Source organism: Zingiber officinale, chromosome 10B (genome assembly GCF_018446385.1).
Source record: "Zingiber officinale cultivar Zhangliang chromosome 10B, Zo_v1.1, whole genome shotgun sequence".
Classification (NCBI taxonomy): Eukaryota; Viridiplantae; Streptophyta; class Magnoliopsida; order Zingiberales; family Zingiberaceae; genus Zingiber; species Zingiber officinale.
Window position 1 is genome coordinate 8,676,025 of NC_056005.1, and position 23,588 is coordinate 8,699,612.

Consider the following 23,588-nt stretch of genomic DNA (forward strand, 5'->3'; position numbering starts at 1 on the left):
GTCTTCGACGAGGGTTTATAGTCGCCGCACGACTCTCGATTTTAAAGCGTCTGTCGTTCCGGCCGGAGGGTTTATAGTGTCGGCACGACTCGATATTTAACATCGAGCTCACGGTCTTCCGACGGAGGGTTTATAGTCGCCGACTCGACTCTCGATTTTTCTCGACTTAGGGGTTTATAGTCGCCACTCGATTTTAATCGGGCTCTGAGTCTCTGACCGAGGGTTTATAGTCGCCGCCGCGACTCTCGATTTTAACGTCGAGCTCGACGGTCTTCCGGCCGGAGGGTTTATAGTCGCCGCGCTCGATTTTAACGTCTGAGCTCGACGGTCTTCCGGCCGAGGGTTTATAGTCGCCGGTGCGACTCTTTAACGCCTGAGCTCGGCGGTCTTCCCACCGGATTATAGTCGGCCACTCTCGATTTTTAATGTCGAGCTCGACGGTCTCCGACCGAGGGTTTATACCGCGCGACTCTTGATTTTAACGCCTGAGCTCGACGGTCTTCCGGAGGGTTTATAGTCGCCGACTCGACTCGATTTTTAACGTCGAGGAGTCTCCGACCGAGGGTTTATAGTCGCCGCCGCGACTCAATTTTAACGTCGAGCTCGACGGTCTTCCCACGGAGGGTTTATAGTCGCCGACTCGACTTTTAACGTCGAGCTCGACGGTCTTCCGGTCGGAGGGTTTATACACGCCGACTCGTCGAGCTCGACGGTCTTCCGCCGGAGGGTTTATAGTCGCCGGACTCTCGATATTTAATGTCTGAGCTCGACGGTCTTCCCGGAGGGTTTATAGTCGCCGCGCTCGATTTTAACGTCGGAGCTCGACGGTCTTCCGGCCGGAGCGTTTATAGTCGCCGGCGCGACTCTCAATATTTAACGTTGGAGCTCGACGATCTTCCGACCGTAGGGTTTATAATCGCTGGCGCGACTCTCGATTTTTAACGTCGGAGCTCGACGGTCTTCCGGGCGGAGGGTTTATAGTCGCCGGCGCGACTCTCGATATTTAACGTCGGAGCTTGACGGTCTTCCGGCCGGAGGGTTTATACTCGCCGGTGCGACTCTCGATTTTTAACGTCGGAGCTCGACGGTCTTCCGGTTCGGCTGACGATGCCTTGCGCTAATTTTTCGATTTTTTACTCTTGTATTTCAAATGTACAATCGAACGGAAAATATACAATATATATTACATTGGCGCACCTTTCACCCCGCCCGGTAAGGCTGTAGATGATTTGCGCTCGGGTAAGGCGTCTGTTCGGGGGGCCTTACCTTTTCTGTTGTCTCGCAGGGGCGCCTCGTCGGACGAAGATCCTCGATCACGGTTAACTGTTGCGGCTTCAGGAGGCGTACAAAATAGGGCCCGATGAAATGGAACCGTGGCCAGTGGTGCTTCCGCTCGGCCTCCCGACGTGGACGTCGCTTGTTGCTCGATCCGCTCGGCTTGCGCCTTCTGTTTTTGTTGTTCCACAAGCTTAGTTGCTCTTGCCTCGATCAGAGCGTCGAGCTCCTCCGTGGAGAGCATCACCGTGTGCGGTCGTCCAGCTTCGTCCATTGCTTCCGCTCGGATGCAGGTGTGTTCCCACAGACGGCGCCAATTTGATCCTGTCCGAACGCTGAATCAACGGACGCTGGGCACGTGGCGCTCTCTGAACTGATGACGTGGGTCTCCGGCCGGTCGTAGGGATCTCCGGCGAACCTGCAAGGAAGTCAGGCCGGGAAGGGGTTCCCGGCGACGACCCTCCGACGCTCAAGTCAGGCAAGAGGAAACTATGAAGTGACTTCGAATATCAGAGACTGCGTGATTGCGTATCTCCGGCGAAGTGTGAGGACCCTTATATAGAGTTGTGAAGAGGCTTGTGCACACATACCGAAGTGAATACGTGTCCCCTTACCATACCTCAGTATGGGCTTGTCGGAGGAGCTTGCCTGACACCATACCGCTACAGTCTGAGCACCTCTCTGATGAGACGGCAGAACCTTCTGTCGTAAGGTTCAGCGTATGACTTGGTCGTGGGACATGCCTGTTGTCAGAGGATGTTTCCCTTGTCCTTTTGTCCCTTCTGCTCCCGCGCCGAGCGTCCGGCCGCTCGGCAGTCCCATCACGTCCGACCGGACATAGGTACTGATCCGGCTGGGAGATTCCAGGTCGTGTGTTTGGATGAAACTGTTCACAGCATTACTGCTTTATGCCTCGGCCGAGCGGGCTACTCGCTCGGCCCGGCGACCCTGTTCACCATGAGCGTCGGAGACCCGACTCCCCGTCGGGTTGTCTTTGCTTCCGCTTAGTCCCCGTTCGGCCGGTGTGACCTTTGACCTCTACGTGGCGTTGACTTCCCTCAAAGGGGGTCCCCGTCCTTACTGCCGGATCACTTTATATTATAATTAAATGTCTAAATTCTAAATATAAAATATTATAAATATAATCGGAATTTAAAAAAAAAATAATAAAAAAATAATACACTACCACTACACATGGTACCCTTACAGCATTGGTAAAGAAAGATAGGATTGAATTATAACCCCTCTGGGGCCCGTCCCAACGCGGGCCTAGGTGACCTTTAGACCAAATTTGTTATTGAATTATTTTTTTTTTGAAAAATAGGGAAAAACATAAAAAAATAATAATAATATTTAAAATATTCAATTATTTACATATTTTATTAATCGGGAAAAGTAAAGTTCGACTTCGAGTCAAACGAAGCTAGTTCGAGAATCTAAGTGAATCGCAACGCTCTATCCGTGCCTCTTTTCCAGTGGGCAGCGGGCGACGCCGAGAGAGAGAGAGAGAGAGAGCGAGATCAGGTTTTCTCTTCGGAGGGGCGGCAAGATGCAGTACAATAACCTGGGGCGATCGGGTCTCAAGGTGAGCCAGCTCTCGTACGGGTCGTGGGTCACCTTCGGCAACCAGCTCGACGTCAAGGAGGCCAAGGCCCTGCTCCAGTGCTGCCGCGACCACGGCGTCAACTTCTTCGACAGCGCCGAAGTGTACGGCAATGGCCGCGCCGAGGAGATCATGGGCCAGGCGATCCGAGAGCTCGGCTGGCGCCGCTCCGATCTCGTCATCTCCACCAAGCTCTTCTGGGGTGGCTCCGGTCCCAATGACAAGGGCCTCTCGAGCAAGCACCTCGTCGAGGGCACCCACGCCTCCCTTCGCCGCCTCGACATGGACTACGTCGACGTCCTCCTCTGCCACCGCCCTGACGCCGCCACACCCATCGAGGAGACTGTCCGCGCCATGAACCGCATCATCGACAAGGGGTGGGCATTCTACTGGGGAACGTCCGAGTGGACCGCTCAGCAGATCACCGAGGCATGGGCCGCCGCGCAACGACTCGACCTCATCGGCCCCATCGTCGAGCAGCCAGAGTACAACCTTCTCACCCGCCACAAGGTTATGCATTCCGTCATCTGATCTAATATCTGTTGGTTTCGAGAGATTTCATACTAATGAACCTGCTTGATTTGCCACTTGACTTTCCCATTGCCTGAAAAGATTTATTTTTAGTATAATAGTAATCATGATCTCTTGGTTTCTTTTGCCCTATTTGAGTATGTCGCAGTCCCAACGTCTTCATGTAGGTGAAATTTGCTGATGCTGGCTGTTTTCAGTCATCCCTGATTTAATTTAATTTAATTATCAGTGCCTTGCATGAAAAAAAAAACTCGAGTTGTTTTTGTGATGAATTGCTGAAATATTAAGCATTCAATTGAAAAAAGAGTTTCATATCCACCAATTCCCTGTTTACAAGTGTGCATCGCCAAGCAAACTATTTAATTTTTTGTAATTTGTAATGTTGTAGTTCATCCTAAATGTTAATTCTACAAGGGAAGGGTTTTTCTTCTTTACATTAATTATGAGCGAATTCACTGTGCATTTTCAAGACACAGTACAGTGGTGCATGTTGTTTGCAGATGATATTATTTTGGTAGATGAAATACGTGAAGGAGTAAATGCTAAACTAGAATATTGGAGGGAAATACTAGAAGGAAAAAGTTTTAAGCTTAGTAGATTAAAGACAGAATATATGGAATTTAAGGTTAACAATATTAGAAGTAATGAAACAATTGTTAAGATAGGAGAGAACGAGTTGCCCGAAACCGAGAGATTTAAATATTTAGGATCATTTTTTCAAAACGATGGAGGGATTGAGAGAGATGTCTTATATAGAATCAGTGTTTTAAATCGCGTAGCGTTGGTTCATAGCGTTTTTGTCTTGTCATTGCGTAGCGTAAATAGCGTAGCGTATAGCGCAAGCTTTTCGTGCACGTCAATGTTTAAATTTTAAAAAATAAAATATACTTATATAAGTAAAATAAAAATAACATAATCTAAAATTAATCATAATAATTCATTACATGTCAAAATATCCCATACCAACAATTTAAAAAGTCTTATAATTAAAACAACATAACTTAAAAATAATCAGTATCATCCAACTCTATATCACTATCATCATCAATAGTGTCTATGGTTGGAAAATTTCCACTATCAAAAGTTGGAATTACTCCATAATTTTCAGCATCAAGATGATTATCTTCCACATCAACAAGACTCAACCTTGCTTGTTTGTCTTTGCTTCCACCTATTATATAAGAGATACAACATTTAAGAATCAATTATAGATGAAGTAGATATAAATAAACAATTTACATATGCTTAGTGCTTACTTGAATTTTCAGCAACTCTTTTTTTTGAATTCGTAGGAGGAACTTCAACTATATCCTCAACATCTTCGACTCGCTTATCTGAGTCAAAAAGACTTTCAAAGGTAGCAGATGGCACACTCAAAATAGGATCACTTTCAAATAATTCATCATCTTCAAGCCATTTAGTAGTTACGGGGAGAACTGGACCTTCTTTCTCAGTTATCCATTCATCTGAATTAATTTCATCAACTACAATGGGATCAATCTTGTCTCTCCTCCTAATACTTCTCTCCCTAAGCTTGAAGTTATATTTCACAAACACCAACGCATTCAACTTTGCATGTTCAAGCCTATTTCTCTTTTTTGTATGAATCTAATATTACAAAAAAGAAAACATATATATATAAAAATAAACAATGATATGAAAATTATAAAACAATTAAAATTCAAGTAGAGTTAGAAACTTAGAATACTCACCGATTCAAAAGTGCTCCAATTTCTTTCACATCCCGAAGCACTACAAGTGAGACCAAGCACTCGAATTGCAAATGTAGTAAGCTCGGGTGTCTTACTTCCAAAACGTTCCCACCACGAGACTAATAAGTAATAACATTAAAAAAAATTACAAGAATGTATATAATTTTAAAATATGAATGCTAGTATAATTTTACAAGAACGGTTACAAGAAGAAAATTTTACCCGGAGTTCGCAACATTCTTGTTCGTTTTGCTATTGGAGTTCCAAATTCTCCTTGACTTTATCATATAAGTCCAATTGGATGTCCGCTTTAAGACGATCATTGAAGACAACATCCTATCCATGCAAGTATACAATCCATCTCTAACTTCATCACAATAAGAAAATCTTTCTTCATAACGCAATTGTGGATTCAAATAGTACCCGGCCGCGTGTAGAGGATGATGAAGTTGTGGAGTCCATCGTGAATCAATTTTTTTCCAAATGGGTTTGTATTTTCTGTCAACTCTCCCACAATTAAATTTTATTGTCTCTTTTGCCTTATCCATAAGTTCATAAATATATCCCATGGCCGATCTCTCCTCCGAATCAACTTCCCTTAACACACTTACAAGAGGAACAACACTCTTAACACAAAATGCAACATGTGGCCAAAAGTTGGGATCATTAATAACAATTCTCTTCACGACCTTCCCCTGAGTTGTTTGAGATAGTGGTGAACTAACCCAATCTTCGGAAGCAAACATTTGTTCAAGTGGCCTTTTAACCTTATACATACTCTGAAGAGTGAGAAATGAAGTAGCAAAGCGAGTAACAGCGGGACGGAGAATTTCTTTACCGTTTGTATACTTTCTCATCAAAGAAAGTATAGTCCCATGACCATAAAGGAACTTCACAACCATCTTAGCATGCTCAATTGTGTCAGAAAAAATCTTCAACTTTGCAATATCCTCCAACATTAGATCAATGCAATGCGCCGCACAAGGTGTCCACCAAATTCTATGTCTAGTCTCCATAATTTTTTCCCCGCCTTAATGCAATTCGAAGCATTATCCGTGACAATTTGAATTACATTTTCCTCTCCCACCTCATCAACAACATCATTAAGATATTTAAAGATCAATTCCCCATTTTTAATAGAATCTGATGCATCAATAGATTTCAAAAAGAAAGTGCCGGCGGGACTATTTACTAAAAAATTGATCAAACTTCTATTCTTTCCATCCGTCCAACCATCGGATATAATAGTGCATCCATATTTTTTCCATGCCTTTTTATGCTCCTCATATATTAGGTTGATGCCATCAACCTCAGCTTTAAGTATCCAAGTTCTTAACTCATGCATTGAAGGAGGCTTGAACCCTCTTCCATATTCCGCAATGCCCTCAACCATAGGCAGCCAATAAGGATCATTCACAACATTAAACGGAAGTGCGGCAGAGTAAATAAAACGACCAATTCTACGCTTCACATCAACCAGCAAATCTTTTTTGTATGTCGAATTTAGAGTTGTTTGTCGAGGTTCGGAACTAACAAACCCATGAAGAGTACCTTTACCTTTTGATTCACCACTACCAGAACATCCAATTGAATTTCCCCCTACACTTCCAACTTTTGATGATTGCGTACTCATACTTTGGGGACCTTCACCGATCTCTCATAACAATTCAGTTTGTTACTTTTAGATGCTCTAATTTTGTCAAGTGATTCTCTAATTTCTTTCTTAATATCATCCGGAACACTAACACAAGGTGCAACCCCTTTATGAGTTTGAGCTAAATGTTCCTTCAAGCGAGTAATCCCTCCATTCGATATATGATGACAAAATTTGCACCGAACAGCTTTTTCCCCTTCATTTTGATAACAATACTTCCAATCAATATCTTTTTATCTTTTTTTGATAAATTCGTAGACATTGCAAATTCTAACTAGACAATCAAAATCCTAGAAAAACAAAAGAAAAAAATCAGAATAAATAATTAATTAATTAGAAACAAATCAGCAAAAAAAAAAAAAATCAATCCAGGGGATCGATCATTGCATCGATCCAAGGAATTGGATCGATCCAGCGATCGATCCAGGGTCGAACAGAAAGGATCTGGATCGATCCAGCGACCGATCCAGATCCTTTCTGTTCGAACAGAAAGGATCTGGATCGGTCGCTGGATCCAGATTTCGAACAGAAAGGATCCGGATCGGTCGCTGGATCGATCCAGATCCTTTCTGTTCGACCCTGGATCGATCGCTGGATCGATCCAGATGCCCGAGTTCTGGAAATCGCGAAATCATTTTTGCTCGTTCAAGAAAAAAAACGAGAAGGAAAACCTAAACGAAGAAAACGAAAGGAAGGAGAAAAGCTTACCTCCAATCGCTGTCCCTCGCCACCACTCACAAGTCACCGCTCGCCGCTCGCTGCTCGCCGATCGCCGCCTGTCGCCTCTGCAGTCTGCCCTACCTTCGCCTTTGCCACAGTCACGATTCGACTGCCCGCTATGGGGCGCTAGGGCATGATAGCGCACGCTATGTGCGCTATCGACGCTTTTGTCCCGAATAGCGTGGGCTATTCGGGACAATCGCGATTCAGCGAACGCTCTGCAGCGTTCGCTGGTCGTAGCGCGCGATAGCGCGCTATGTAGCGCGCTATTCGCCGCTATTGAATACACTGTATAGAATACAAGTAGGATGGGTGAAATGGAGGGGAGCGTCGAGTGTTTTATGTGACCGTAAAGTATCTCTTAAACTTAAAGGTAAGTTCTATAAAACCGCAGTTAGACCTGCTATGTTATATGGAGTTGAATGTTGGACTATGACTCGAGCACATGAGCAAAAGATGAGAGTTGCAGAGATGAGGATATTAAGGTGGATGTGTGGACATACGAGGATGGACAAAATAACAAATGAGAGCATTAGAGAGAAAGTCGGAGTTGCATCTATTGAGGAAAAACTCCGAGGACACGTTTAAGATGGTACAGACATGTACTTAGATGACCAATAAATGCTCTAATTAGGCGATGTGAAACTATGATAAACATGCATATCAAACGAGGAAGAGGAAGACCAAAAAAGACTTGGTTAGCAACAATAAAATAAGATAAAATTTATTTAAATATAGATGATGATATAATAGGAGATAGAGCTCAATGGCATAAAAGGATTCATACAGCCGACCCCACCTAGTGAGAAAAGGCTTGGTTGTTGTTATTGTTGTTGTACTCATTTTCAGAATTAGTATTTCATCAATCAATTTCCCCAACTTAGTTTGCAGAGTGAAGGACTGCAGGGTTACCACATTCATAGTTAGTTAGGATCTTCAGCATATTTCCTTTGATGGCAACCATAAAATATTATTTTAGTATTAAATGACTGGACATAATGTGACTCCAGATGATGTTGACAGTTTAACGCCGATAAGATCTGTAACAAACTTAAGCTGAAATGCTAAAATCTTATTTTAAAAAGTGTTGATGATGCTGAACTTATGTTCACTAGTTGAGACGATAAGAGCTCATCATAAAAGACATCATGCTAGTTTAGTTACTCTATGAGATTGATGTGGCGGATAGGGGAGCCTACATATGGCAAGGTCAGAAGTCAAGTCGATTGGTCAAAACTCAAGCAGAGGTAGAGGTCAAGCGATCCACCAAACTCCTCCGACTTGGTCCATCCGGCTCCTCTGACTTGGTTCATCCGACTCCTACGACTTGGTCCATTAGAGTCCTTTGACTCGGTCCATCTAACTCCTCGAGATCAATCTGTCAGACTCCTCAGGATTGGTCTGTCTGACTCTTCGAGATTGGCCCATCCAACTCCTGGGGATTGCTCCATCAGGCTCCTCTGACTCAGTCCGTCCAACTCTTCAGGTCAATCCATCTGACTCTTCTGATTTGGACCACCTTTAGCTAATTCACCCTGGGCTCCCTCAACATGTCACCCAACTCCCTTAAATCATCTCCTACTTGACCTCACCTCCTCATTCGTCCACGGCTCAGGCTCATACCTACGTGGCCCATCGGAAATGTGAGAGGCATGTGGATAATGAAGTGGCATTAGGGGTGCAAACGAATTGAGCCGGCTCGCGAGCTTTTCAAGCCGGCTCGAAAAATATTTGATTCGTATTCGAATTTATCGAATTCAAGCCGAACTCAAACATGTTCGAATTTTTTTTCGATCCGAACTCGAGCCTAAATTATATTGTTTGATAGCTCGCGAGCCGCTCGCGAGCCTTAATATTTTATTAATATAAGTTAAATATATATTAAATAAATAAATTTCGAGCCTTTCAAGTACCTATTTTCGAACAATAATTTGAATAGTTCACGAACATGTTCGAATCTTTCGAGCCGAACTCGAACAAAAAATTTTGAATTTTTCGAGCTTCGAATCGAGCTCGAACTCAAATATACCTATTTCGAGCCGAATTTGAGCCTTAGATTTTCCTACATATTAGGTTCGATTCGGTTCGTTTGCATCCCTAAGTGACATGACCACTTCATTCCTAGGCCGTTTTTCCCGGAAGACGTGGAAAAATGGAAGTGCACATCCCGGAGAACATGTGTAACTGAATACATTTCAGAACATGTGGTGAACAGAAATGCACATCCCAAAAAGATTGATGTGGCGGATAGGGGAGCCTACATGTGGCAAGGTCAAAAGTCAAGTCAACTGGTCAAAAGTCTAGAAGAGGTGGAGGTCAAAGTGGTCCACCAAACTCCTCTAACTTGGTCCATCTGACTGCTCCGACTTGGTCCATTAGACTCCTCTGACTCGGTCTGTCCGACACCTCGGGATCAATCCTTTCAGACTCCTCTGACTCGATTCATTTGACTCCTTGGGATCGGTCCATCTGACTCCTTGGGATCTGTCCATCAAACTCCTCTGACTTAGTTCGTCCAACTCCTAAGGGTTGGTCCATCCGACTCCTCCGATTTGGACCACCTGACGACTTTAGCTAAGTCACCCTGGGCTCCCCTAGCATGGTGTCACCCGACTCACTCCGACTTGACCTCACCCCTCATCCGTCCCCAGCTCAGGATCACACCCTATGTGGCCTATTGGAAACTTGGGAGGCATGTGGATAATGAAGCTACATAACTGCTTCATTCCCGGAAGATGTGGAAAAACAGAAGCGCACATCCCAGAGAACGTGTGTAACTGAAGCATATATTTCAGAACATGTGAACGGAAGCACACATCCCGAAAAGACATGCACGCTCACAACCCTTTAAAGAGTCGCCAGCTCCCGCGAGTGCAGCTACCTACACAATAGATATTCTAACTCTTCTCCTCTACAACTTTTCTCTTATCCCATCCCTTGTGCTAACTTGAGCATTGGAGTGGTCACGCCGAGTTCGACGCCCATTCTAACCTCTTGTTGAGCGTTTGTAGGAACTTTGTGGAGAACATTCAACCTTTTCCACGATAATTGCTCTTCCACCCGACAATGATCTCAGACACTAACAGAGATGTTATATTTCCTAATTGGTTTTATCTGTTTTATGTCAAAATATAAGATTAGTTTTATCTAAAGTATATTCTGGTGTGTGTGTTTTATTTTCCTGGTATTGATTCTTTTCCTGACTTTGTACTGATGATTGATGGCATGATTTTATTTAGTAGTGGGCAACAGTTTAAGTTGTTTACAACTCTGAAGATTCTTGGTTCTATTCTAGCCTGGTAGTTAAATAAAATAAGATAAAATAAATGAATTCTTATCGGTTGTAGCATTTGACTATTTTCAAAAGGCAAAGAAAGCTCAGTGAACTGTATACCAAGAAGAGTAATCTATGTGACAAAGATAAACATGGAAGAAAATAGAACATACTTTTAATTCAAAAGAAACATGATATTTACAAGCCTGAAAACAGGAGAGAATTAGTCTTAGGGTTTTTGTTTACAAGATTAATGATGGTAATGAATGACACTCAAAATAGGAAACCTTCTAATTGACTGAAGTCCTTATGTACAACCAAGCAACAATCTTTCTAAGATGTTTTAGATCAAATGTTGTTACTATTTTCTATATTTAATAGGTGGAAACCTGTGCTTAATATCTGTTACAGGTTGAAGTAGAATACCTTCCTTTGTACAGCACATATGGCCTGGGTCTCACCACATGGAGTCCATTAGCATCAGGAGTGCTGACTGGGAAATATAGTAAAGGAAACATACCTCAAGATAGCCGATTTGCTCTTGACAATTACAAGGTGACTTGGAGTATGCTAATTTACTCATAGCATAACTATGCTTGCATTTTTGGTTAACATGATCAATATAGGCAAGTTTAGAATACTTTAAGGTTGCTGTCTCTAATTTGTTGTACTCTCCTAATGGTAGGTACCCATGACATGATCATGAAATTGCTTCTTTTTTCCTTTAAATTATATGGTCTTTATATAATTCTGGGAAAGGGCTATCAATGAACGCCTTAGAGAAGACTGTTTTGTATTAATTCTGATAAGTTTTGTAGCGTATGGGGGTGGTACAAAGCAACAGGGGATTTTTCTTATGACAATATTTGTGCAACCTATGCTAAAAAGTTAAATCATTTTCTTTCATATTTTCTCCTTTTACTACTTTGGTCATTTGGAATCTAATGCCTATTCTGCACCCTATAGAATCTTGCAAGCAGATCACTAGCTGATGACATACTAAGAAAGGTTAATGGGTTGAGACCAATTGCTGAGGAACTAGGGGTTCCTTTATCTCAGCTTGCAATTGCTTGGTGTGCAGCAAATCCAAATGTTTCCACAGTAATCACAGGGGCTACCAAGGAGAGCCAGGTATTTTTGCTTGTCTTCTCTAGCATATGACATTAATATTTGATTTATGAGAGACAAGTCCTGTTGTTTTTCATTTAATCTCGAGCCTTTCTAGCAGGTAATCTCTTTTTTTTTTTTTTTAAAAAAAAAGTTGATTATTAATTGTTGATTATCTAACTAATTTGGAAAGACTTGTTGAAAAACATATTATGTAAGGATTAAAGAAGTCAGAAAGCGGATACACAAGCCTAGTGAAAAGAAGTCATTTTAGCATAATATCTGTGTGTGTCAGATTCATCTCGACATATGACTGAATTTCCAACGGGACAAACTTAACCAAATCCTCGAGATGATTGAGATGGCAAATAGAGTATGGACTAGTTTTCCTCTGTTGTTTGCACTCAAATTTGTCTCAGCTGGGATTAATGACAATTCTCAAGCAGGGATTAATGACATTTTCTTATGCTCCATTTGCCCTCAAGATAAGTCTGTCTTTCCAATTCTTGCAACTATTTTAAGACCGTTGGTAGTAGACTCTCAGAGTCATTAATCTTATTTTTGGTGAAGCCCGACATTGTTTCACTTACCTGTAGCAAAATGATATGTGCACTTAGTTTCTCTGGATGTCCAGTTTGGTAAGAAGCGACTTTGTACATTTGTTTTTTTGATTCTAATCACAAAATTGTGATGTCTTGATTCAGATATTAGAGAACCTAAAGGCTCTAGAGGTTCTTCCCTTGCTGACACCTGACGTCCTTGAGAAAATTGAGGCAGTGGTTCAAAGCAAACCTAAGCGTCAAGAATCATACCGTTGATTCCTGCTCTCCAATTGAGGCACTGGACTCTGGAAATGCAATTAGTTATTCTGTATTCATGCATTGTCCTCTAAACTCGTATGGTCTTTTTTTTCTGGTCTCGGACCTTCTTCGCTTGATGTTGGTTACAGATATGAGTTTAATGCAGATCTTTGAGGCTTCGAAACTTTGACTTTGATGATTCTGGTATGTGATCACTAAAAAACATATGATTGTTTGCCTACTCCAGCCAATATTGTGTGAACTGGTACCTGATTCAGACCATTATGCAAGACAAGCTCATTAATTAGATGCATTGCAATAGGAGGTTGTACATTTTACCCATAGGAGATGATCTAAATGCAATACAGCATTTTATAGGGCAAACATTGATTACAGTCCCTTTAACGAAACCCTTTCTGCTTTGTATGAGAGTGTAATTTAACTAGGATTATAATGGAGCATTTGCCAGGGCATCGATCTTGGAATTGCAAATCTAGATCTATGCCTAAAGTTCAAGAGGATGTTGAGTATTTCACATATGTTCTTTATTTAGAGAATTACGCTAATAAAAAATAAACAGTCAGTCAGGTTTTACGCTAATCAAACATGTGGTCTTGGCGTACCTACGAAGGTCCATCGATTTGAAAACGGTTGTTGGCGACGCCCCAACGATCAATCGACCTTTCGCAATCGATATTTGACCACTCCAGTGCCTGTGCCTGTGTGTGTCCGGCAAGTGACCGAATTAATTAATTAATGAGGCAGCGTCTTTTTCTAACATTTCAAACACGGACGGTTCATTTTCAAGGCGATCCACTTTGACTCAACAACCAACGAGGCATTCAATTTCCGCGGACGCTGGCCCCACATGGACAGATGGAAGTTCGCAGAATATTCCAAATTTCAAAGGTGGCGCAGCCTTGATTTGACTCCTCTTCTACATCTACCAATCACGGGGACGGCCAATTTACTACTCCACCGCATCGAGTCTAGGTCGTTGATCGATTAGCTAGAATTCCAAAACTTTGAAGCTTTTGGCGTATCCGATCGAAGTCATGAATTCACATTTCGCAACTCAAAACTGGATATCAAATTTGTCTGATCTGGTGAAATGGACTGAAGCCACTGAAAATTTAGGGATGTCAAGTCATGAAAACTGAGAAGCCTGGGTCAGAAGACTAAATTGGTCAGTTGAAAAGGTCGAGTTAGTTTGGAAGGCGCGGAACTATCGAATTGGGAAGACTGAGTCAGAAAGGTGGAATTGGAAAGGATGGATTGAAGGCCGAGTTGAGAAGATGGAGTTAGGAGATTAAGCTAATGAATGACTCGGGAGATCGAGTCAGCAAGTCTAAACGACTTAGGAAACTGATCAGTAGGAAAGGGCGATTCAGAGAACTCGGTGACTGTCGAACAGCTTGAATACTTGAGAGGCTGAAGAGCGACTCGAGAGATAGTTGGGTCGAGTACTTCGGAGACTGAACTGTTGAGTGGCATAGGGAAGCCGAGTCAAGAGGTTGAGTGGCTAATTTGATGAGCGACCCGAGAGGCAGAGTCAAGAGATCGAGAAGTCGAGACCTATGTTTAATATAATTTTTTTAAAACAGATTCGTTTCCTCTTTATCATTGCTTAGATTCGTTTCTAATCCCCGCAGTACACGTGCTAGAGATTCTCTCATTTATATACGCTGACAAGGTTATCGATTGTGCTTCAATATGAATTAACATGTGACCTACAATTCACAGTGTAGAATTATTCTCCCAATTAATTTTTATTTATTTATCGTATAATGATGCAAGTGTTACGTAAGCATCGTTTCGTCTGATCGATTTAGGATTGCCCTTGAAGCCTTGACGATGGATTTTGGCTACAATTTAGGATGAATTAAGACACCGCGATGAGAATCGTTCTGATCGATTTCACAAAACTTCAAACTCTTATCGAACTTCCATTCAAATGACGTCCCATGTCGGAACCAACAGTTCGATCGTCCCTTTGATTCATCGACAAATGATCTGTCGTAGGCCAAGGATTTCGACAAACATAGCTCACAGTTGAAAGTTTGTATCGCTGCGATTGGTACCGGTCGATCGACAAGCTCGCTCCTGTTCATGGCGTCAAAATGGCGTCCCTATCTCGCTTCTGTCTGTGGGCGTGTACAACGCCGACCTGTTCCTTGGTCTGTTCTCCTCCAGCTGCTTCACCACCTCGCTCATGTCCGGCCTCACCGCCGCCGCTGGCGCGCAGCACCCCATCGCCAGCTTCAGCGTCTGCACTAGCCCCTCCTCCATCGGGCTCTTCACCCCCTTCATCACTTCCACGTCGAACACCTCCATCGTCGCCTCCTCCAGCACCGCCGCCTTCACCACGGCAGGCAGGTCCGCCCCGTCCCCCTCCTTCCCAGTCCCCTTCCCCGGCTTCTTCCCGAGCAAGATCTCCAGAAGCAGTATCCCGAAAGCGTATACGTCCGTCCTCGCGTTACACTTCCGCATCCTCTGTAGCTCCGGCGCCTTGTACCCGTCCTCCTTCGCCGCCGACACCATCTCGTCCGCCACCGCAGCCACCAGCAGCTTGTCGATCCCGAACTCCGTCAGCCGCGGCACGTAGAACTCGTCTACCAGCACGTTCTTCGACCGAACGTTGCCGTGCGTCACCGGCGTCTCCAGCCCGGCGTGGAGGTGCGCCAGCCCCCGGGCCACTCCCAGGGCGATCTTGTGCCGACGATTCCAGTTCAGTACCGGTTTCCCTGCCCAGGTGTCTGCGCGACCATCAGATTGGAAAATTTTAATCTATGCAATCGAAAAAGATGACAACTTCGATCCTTTGGAAAAGGGCTAATTAATTACCGTGAAGAAGGTCGTGGAGAGTTCGATTTGGGTGGTAATCGCCGATGAGCAGCTTCTCCCCTCGCTTCCCCTGGTAGAACGCTCGCAACGCCGCCAGGTTCTCGTGCCGGACTCGACCGAGCTGCCGCACGACTGGCAAGCACTCAGCTTGATCCTTGCAGGTGCCTTCCCGCAGCAGGCGCAGAGTGATGTTGCCACCGTCGGCTAGCTTCGCTTTGTACACCGTCCCGTAGCTCGTCTTCTCCATCACCTGTCCAGTGGCGTTCAGGACGTCGTCGAGCGTCAGATGCTCGCCGCCCTGGAACAGCATCAGCCTCCCGTCTTCACTGTTTCCGTCTTCCTCGAAGACGATCTCCTCCTCTTCGTCCGCCTGCCTTGCCCTGTTTCTCCTATTCCTTCCTTGCACCCATCCGATGGACACCGACGCAAGGACCACCGCCCCGGCCAGCAAACCAATTACGATGCCCGCTATAGCTCCGGCACTAAGGCCGGAACCCGACCCGCATCTGTCCAGTGGCCGTCCGCAGAGCTCCGGGTCGTTTCCCTGGAATGCCTCCGCCGTGAACCGCGAATCCTGGAGGGACGACGGAAGTGGCCCGGTGAAGTTGTTGTGAGAAAGATTCAAGCTTTCCAGGTTCCTGAGCCCTCCGATCGAATCTGGGATCGAGCCGGAGAAGTGGTTGTTGCTGAGGTCCAGCTCCGCCATCCCATGGAAACCGCCTATGAACTCTGGAAAACGCCCCTGGAAGCGGTTTTGTCCCAAGTCCAGAACCCTTAGCCTGGCACAGGTCTCGCTTGGATCCGCAGGGTCAGGAACTTCTCCAGAGAGATTGTTTCCATGGAGGCGGAGCAAGACGAGTCGACCGCAGAGGTTCCAGATAGAAGGCGGTAGCGCGCCGTCCAGAAGATTCTCGGAGAGGTCGAGGTTCGCGAGGACGGGCGCGTTCCCGAGCTCGAGGGGAATGGTTCCCGTGAGCGAGTTGACGCCGAGGAAGAGCGACTCGAGGAACGAGAACTGGCCCAGCTCCGGAGGGAGAGACCCGGCGAGGGCGGCGGCGGGAAGGTGGATGGAGAGGAGGCGAAGTGAGGGGTCGTAGGAGAGGGAGAGGTTGGAGCGGAGGTCATAGTCATCGTCGCAACGAAGCGCGGCGGCGCCTCCCCCGGAGGACCACCGGAGGCCACGCCATAGGCAGAGAGGGAGCGAGACGTTCCAGGAAGAAAGCTCGGGGTTAGCGGCGGAGCCCTGGAGCACAGGCTTTATGGTGTTGAGGAGGAGAAGGACGTCCGGCGAGGAGGGCTGCGAGGAAGAGAAGGCGACGAAGAAGGAGAACAAAGAAAACAAGAAAAAAGGAGCAACTTTTGAAGGGAAAGGAGACATTTTGGAAGGCGGCCAGAGAGCAGAACAGCGAGGAAGAGAAGGTTTTGAGGAGGAGAGTGGTTTTAGCTTTTCAGAGAAGCCTTCTTACGCTCACTTTTCAGGCGAGACCCAAGAGGCTGAATGGCACAGGGTGGGGTCCCCTCATTTTTCTCTCTGGACCCTTCCAGTTCATTGGGCAGGGAGGAGTTGGGTGGAAATTGCGGTAGAATTTGACAAACGAAAATGGTCAGACTGCGTACATTTTCCCTAATTCCTGAATTATTATAGTAAAACGTTCGTCTTAGATTATGTGAATGTCGCCCTTAATTAACTGGACACTCCATAAGCATGGAAACTAATTCATGAATTATTCTCTTTGTCAAAGATGATTATTATTTTTGTATTTTTTATTTGTCCACACTCAGATAGATGGCTTTATTTCACGAAGTCTGAGTTTTTCAATGTACTCTGCCACTTAGAACTCCTGATTGTTACATAATGAACGTTTGTTTCTTTTCTTTTGATCTTAGACATCACTAGTTGCAAACTACAGCTACTCCGTAGGGATCAATTGAGTCTGTTTGTTCCTGCCTGCACCAGTCTGATCATGGAACACTAAGCAGAATGCAAATCTTGTCTGCTACATGGGTCAATAATCTGGCAAGGTGGGATGCCCAAGCAAGAAAAAAAAATGATCAGATTAGAAAAGAAAATTGGAAGTAAATTACTTCGTCAGCCCCTTCTATTCTCTAAAACGTTATACGCTGATCTTGAGCATTCTACCGATCAATTCCGTAGTTATTTATAGAAAAATAAATTAAAAATTAAATAAACGCTGATCTTGAGCATTCTACCGATCAATTCCGTAGTTATTTATAGAAAAATAAATTAAAAATTAAATAAAACATTATATGAGAGGATATATTTTTTTTCAAATTTATTGGTAATCGACTCTGGCTTTATTTGTAACTTCCTTTTGCCAATTTCATGATAAATTCAGTTAATCTTATTGATTAGTCCGGGGGTGATTGATTTTAGCTTTATAGAGTTTTTCCACCAACTATCAGAGTAAATCGAGAAGTGTATGTCATAGGTGACCCAGAAGTCCAGTATCCTCTGGTTACGTGCCTCATTTGAAGGAAAAATTTCTACAAATACGTCATAGTTAGGAATCAAACCGCGAATACTTGGGTAACAACTTGAATATCCTACCACGACACCATAGCTCCGGAGACAATCTTGAAGTCGATGACATTCCTCATGTGGCAAAAAAGGTGATTCACTTGCTACCAACACCCCTGTCAATCCATCTCTAGGCCAACGTAGAGGAGATAAATCACGGATAATACTAGCCATTAGTACAGATAGCCAATGCATAAAAAAAGCATACTTAAACACATCAAATTTTGACTCTAAAATTTTATATGATAATATTCTATGTCTTAATCATAGCACCATATGAGGGGACAAGGTGAGATATTCCTGAATTAGCTAGGGCTAGTTCAGTAAAGATTTCTGCATCATAAAAATCAGCACGCCCAATAAAGGGATTATCCCGCCATACTTGAATTCGTAGATCCGCCCTAACGATTTTTACGCGAGATCCACCCCTACTTCTTGGTTGGATATGGAACAACCATATTTGGTTGGAAAGCTCAAATAAGTCTTCTTTGATAGGGAAAAAATATCGATGAGACAAGAATACAACACGTTTTATTCTATTCTCTTCTCTTTTTGTGCCCTTTCTATTACTACTTAATAAAAAGATATGAGCAATGATATGCACAAGGAAAAAATCTCAAGAAAAAGCTCAAAAATAGGCACATAAATTTATGACCAATCATTTCACTTTTTGTGGCCCCCAACATTTTATGTGTCTATCCTTGAGCTTTTCCTTGAGATTTTTTACTTGAGCATATCATTTTTCTAAAGATATATAATATGAAAAATGATATGTTCAAGGAAAAAATCTCAAGGATAGACATATAAAATGATGGGACCCATAAAAAGTGAAATGGTGGGTCATGAATTTATGTGTCTATCCTTGAACTTTTCCTTAAAATTTTTCCTTATGCATATCATTGCTCATATAATATGCTATCATTTTCTTTGATTGTTATATCTAAAATTTAAGATAAATAATTTATTTTATTAACTTTAAATAATCATTTTTTACTACACACTATATCAACTATTCTAAAATTTTTATTATCTTTAATTTTTTATTATTTTCTTCTATTTTTCTAGTTTTTATTATTATATTTATGGAACGAGTGGGAGAAGAGATATTGAAAAGAATAAGTGAAAGGAGAGATATTGAAAAAAAAAATATTATTTTATTTTTAGGATAGAAATTCATTCCATAAATTTAAAGAATTAATATTCATCAAATTTAAATTTATAAAATAGATAGAGTAGCTACTGTTCATCAAATCTAAATTTAAAGAATATTTAGAGTAACTACTACAAAGATTTTTTAAGTACTCTATTTAAAATTTAAAATTTAAAATAAAATTTTTAGATAAGATACTTGATATGAATGCTTGAAGAGGATAATCCTATTTATATGTTCTACTCTTTGACTGAGGGATTGCTACCCAGCCCACTTTTAAACAGGCCAGCAGACTGGTTAAGGATTGTGGTCCAGCCTTTTGAAATGGTGAGTTAAAGTGGAAAGTTGTGGGCTTTTCATGGGCCTAGAATTGGATTTTGGCCTATTTGAAATTTTAAATTCTTGGATATTTAGCCTATTTATAAATTCAATTTTATAACACATTTGCAGTATGTTTCCTTCTTTTTTTTTTTTTTTAATTTCACAATAAGTTTTATTTATGTAATATATATTTTTATATTAAATTTATGTATTTCCCAATTTGTATTAAATTGAAAAAAAATATGGAGTTTCAAAACAAATTATAGGAAATAAAAAACGATGTGAAATTAACACAATACTAAATATTTAAACTATTAACTATTTCTAGGATATAATCACAGATTATATTAATTTTATAACTAAGAATGAAGGAATCTACAATTGCAATAATTAAATAGTTATTATTAATTGATTTTAACACGCGAGAAATATTTGAAATTGTGAATCGTGCACTGCATGTTTGTATTTTAGTCAAGTGATGTTACACTTAGTGGAGAGGAAAAGAGAAAAAAACAAAGAGATGGATCAGACATAGGGGTGTAATCCACTCTAATCGAGCCGTATAATAAGAGGCTTGAGCTCGGCTCAGTTTAATTTTTCTAAACTCGAGCTCGGCTCGAGTTTAATTTGAATTTAATTGTTAAGCCCGAGTTTAGCTAGTAATAAAATTAAATAGTTCACGAACGACTCGAACTCGATTCGAAAATAACTCGATTAAATATTATATATAAAGAGAATTTTGTTATCCCACACATTTTATCTTGCACTCACATTTTATCTTGCACACCTCGTACACACGTATATATTTTTTTAATTTTAACTTTTTTTTGTACTTAATACTATGATTCAATCCATAAATCCTAAAAACAAAATCTTATTGGCATGACTACGAGCTTAAAAAAAAATTGATTGAGGTGACTCGGGTCATTCGAGGCACCTCGACTTATGAGGGTCGCCCATGGTAGATGTACATGCAAACAACAACATATATATATAATGAATTTGTTTGCGAGTCTCTTAACAACCACATTCATAAGCTTCTAAATGAATGTGATCGTGAGCTCACAAACCAAATATTGTTAGCTCTAGCTCGGCTTGATAATGTTTTTGAGCTTGAAATCAGATTCGTTAAATTAATCGAACAAACTTGAACGAACTTTTTTTTTTTTTTTCAAATCGAGACCCAAATAGCTTACAAGCAGCTTGACTCGTTTACACCCCCTAATGATACACAACAAGAAAAAAAGGTAAATTAGCCACCGATTGCTGGGGTGAAATCGACCTAGGGTCAAGGTTGACCAAGTCGACTGATGTGCGTAGATATTATAATCGTTTATGCATGTTTAACGCACATTCAGTTGCTTTATGTGTATATATTCTTTGCACGATCATCTCTTTTATCATTTATTCAGTATTTATTACTATTTTGTTGGAGATCTGCTCTTTGTTTGGTTTTATGTTGACAGAGATAATTTTTAGAGCGAAAATAACGATTGTCGATGCACTGGAGCAAAGCAGAGCACGATCGTGCAACCTTGCACAGTCGTGTGGCCATTCCAGACAGAGAGCAGAGCACGACCGTGCAACCTTGCACAACCGTGCCTTATAACCAACAGCCAAGAACCACACGGGTGTGTGAACCTCACACGACCGTGCCTCATAATCAGCAGCCAAGAACCACACGACCGTGCAACCCTGCACGACCGTGCCTCACAACCAGCAGCCAAGAACCACATGACCGTGAATTGTAGCCCGAGCCAAAGCAAGACACGACCGTGCCACTTAACCCGAAGAGAAGAAGAGCTTGGTCGTGCCGATCTCGCACGACCGTGGCACGGGCCGTGCGGCGCCTGTGCCCTAACCTATATAAAGACTTTTAACTCTTCTTTTCGGCGGCGTTCCATGCTATCCCGGACTTTCGTTCGACGACCCAAGATCACCTTCATCGCCGCATCAACTCCAGAAGCAAAGGGTTGAATCCGAAGATTACTCGACGTTATTGGATAAGCATCTATTCTCTTTCTCTTTTCTCGTTTGGGGATTGCATGCTTAATTATATTATGTCTTCGGGGTTTTCTCCTGCGACTATGGAGTAGATCCTTTGTTCTAGGATCAGGGAGTAGTTGTGGATAGAGTTTGATGTAAGACTCATGTTTATGCCTTTACTCGTTGGATGATTTCGCTTGCCTTGTTTCTATTTGATATGCATGAGACTTGTTGCCTTGTCATATTAGTTGATTGTGTAGAAATTGCTAATTTCGTAAAGAGAGGATCTTAGATCGTATACCCGAAGGGTCCTAGTGATAGGGGTAATCCGTTCACGGACATCTAAGATACTCCCTTGAAAGGAGAGGCAACTTCTCCACAAGGAAGTAAGAGACCAAACCAAATCCCTATCTCTATCCCTAATGATACTGATTAATGATTTGTATTCTTGTGATCTACCGAGGCGCCCTAGTGATAAGGGTTAACTATAACAGGATTTCACAGGGAACTTCTCTGTTTAGTGCTTAAGGATAGTAGCTTTAACTTTCGACGAATGCACGTTGATTGACAATGAGGAAAAGATAGAACATGATACATCAAGTTCCACCATAACGAAACCAAACTCCTAGAACTCTTCCCAAGTCAAGTTAACCTTCCTCTCTTTTGCTAGTTCTCACATCTACTTCCCCATTTCCTTTCTTCCTAAGAAATAGTTAACTTACAACCAACGATAGTTTAACTAATTCTACGTGAACAATCACTAGTGCTTATAACCAGTCCTCGTGGGATTGATAATCTTTTATTACTGATGACGTATCCGTGCACTTGCGGAAGCGTAACAAGTTTTTGGCGCCGTTGCCGGTGACTGCGTCTATAACATTAGTGAAAATCATATTGAATTAGACTAGACTTTGTTTTTCCTTATTTTTACCTACTTTCAGAAATTTTATTTTCTGCACTCTACTATCTCTCCGTTTTATTATTGCTTTTCTTGGACTATTCAATACCATGCCCTGGTATGTGAAGAGCTAACCTTGCAGGAGACTCAGGTACCTTCTAGGTCAGTCTATTTCACACTCTCGGTCTGTTCGAATAGGACATAATGCTAAGACCATTGAAGGATTATGGGGCTCTGAAGTTTGCTAAAGAGTTAGGACCCATTGTGTTTCCTGTAATCCTAGCGAAGAATTTTATGCTTAGATCATCCTTCATCTCTAAGATTCAAGAAAATCAGTTTGGGGGATTAGATTCAGAGAATCCTTACTTACATCTCTTGGATTTTCATAGTTATTGTAATACATTGAGATTTGAGGGAGTTCCAGCTAATTTAATACAACTTATAGTTTTTCCATTCAGCCTCAAAAATAATGCAAAGGTTTGGTTCAACACACTACAACCGAGAAATATCAAAACCTGGGATGAATTAGAAAGAAAATTTTTGAATAAATATTTTCCTCCTAAAAGGACCACCCAATTGAGAGATCAGGTTCTGCACTTCAAGTAACTTGACGAAGAAACATTACATCAAGCTTGGGATTGGTATTTGTCAATTCTGTACCAGTGCCCACATCACAATATTGAGAGTTGGTTGATCCTTCATGTATTCTACATAGGACTTTCCTTCCAGAACAAGAGACTTTTGGACGCAACGTCTGGAGGAGCATTCATGAAAAAAAGTTTGGATGAAGCACAAGAAATAATCTATATGGTGGTATCAAATCTGAACGATTGGTCAGGACAAGATGTGATAAACTTATCTCTACACTCGATCAAAGCAGGAGAAGATATGGGAGGGTCAACGGAAGAAAATAAGTTAGGATACGAAGGAACCAAGGTTCAGAAAGAATTAAAGAAATCCATCAATGTACAGTGCAAGGATGTACAAAATCTATTTCCTCGGTGTGGGGAGGCCTTATTAAAATCACTGGGAGATTTGATATCTACCTCAATATCATTTATGGAAGAAAACTGGATGATGATGATGATAATATGGAAGAAATGGCTCAGGGAATTGAGGAGACACCAAGAGAAGTCGTGATAAACGAGGAAATACAGTTATTAGAACAGGAACC

At 42.2% G+C, this 23,588-nt stretch overlaps 2 protein-coding genes across 2 annotated transcripts; one reads left to right on the forward strand and one right to left on the reverse strand.

Moving 5' to 3' along the window:
• Nucleotides 1-2,704: 2,704 nt before the first annotated feature.
• LOC122028824 (probable voltage-gated potassium channel subunit beta) lies at nucleotides 2,705-12,872 on the forward strand. Its single transcript, XM_042587754.1, has 4 exons — nucleotides 2,705-3,388; nucleotides 11,181-11,324; nucleotides 11,736-11,900; nucleotides 12,581-12,872. Exons 1-4 carry the CDS (start codon nucleotides 2,825-2,827, stop codon nucleotides 12,692-12,694), a joined length of 987 nt encoding a protein of 328 aa, XP_042443688.1. The 5' UTR covers nucleotides 2,705-2,824; the 3' UTR covers nucleotides 12,695-12,872.
• A 1,719-nt stretch (nucleotides 12,873-14,591) lies between these two features.
• Nucleotides 14,592-16,986, reverse strand: LOC122029553 (putative kinase-like protein TMKL1). The gene is made up of 2 exons (XM_042588587.1): nucleotides 15,521-16,986; nucleotides 14,592-15,432 (listed from the first exon to the last, which is right to left on the reverse strand). Exons 1-2 carry the CDS (start codon nucleotides 16,896-16,898, stop codon nucleotides 14,792-14,794), a joined length of 2,019 nt encoding a protein of 672 aa, XP_042444521.1. The 5' UTR covers nucleotides 16,899-16,986; the 3' UTR covers nucleotides 14,592-14,791.
• Between the last annotated feature and the right edge of the window lie 6,602 nt (nucleotides 16,987-23,588).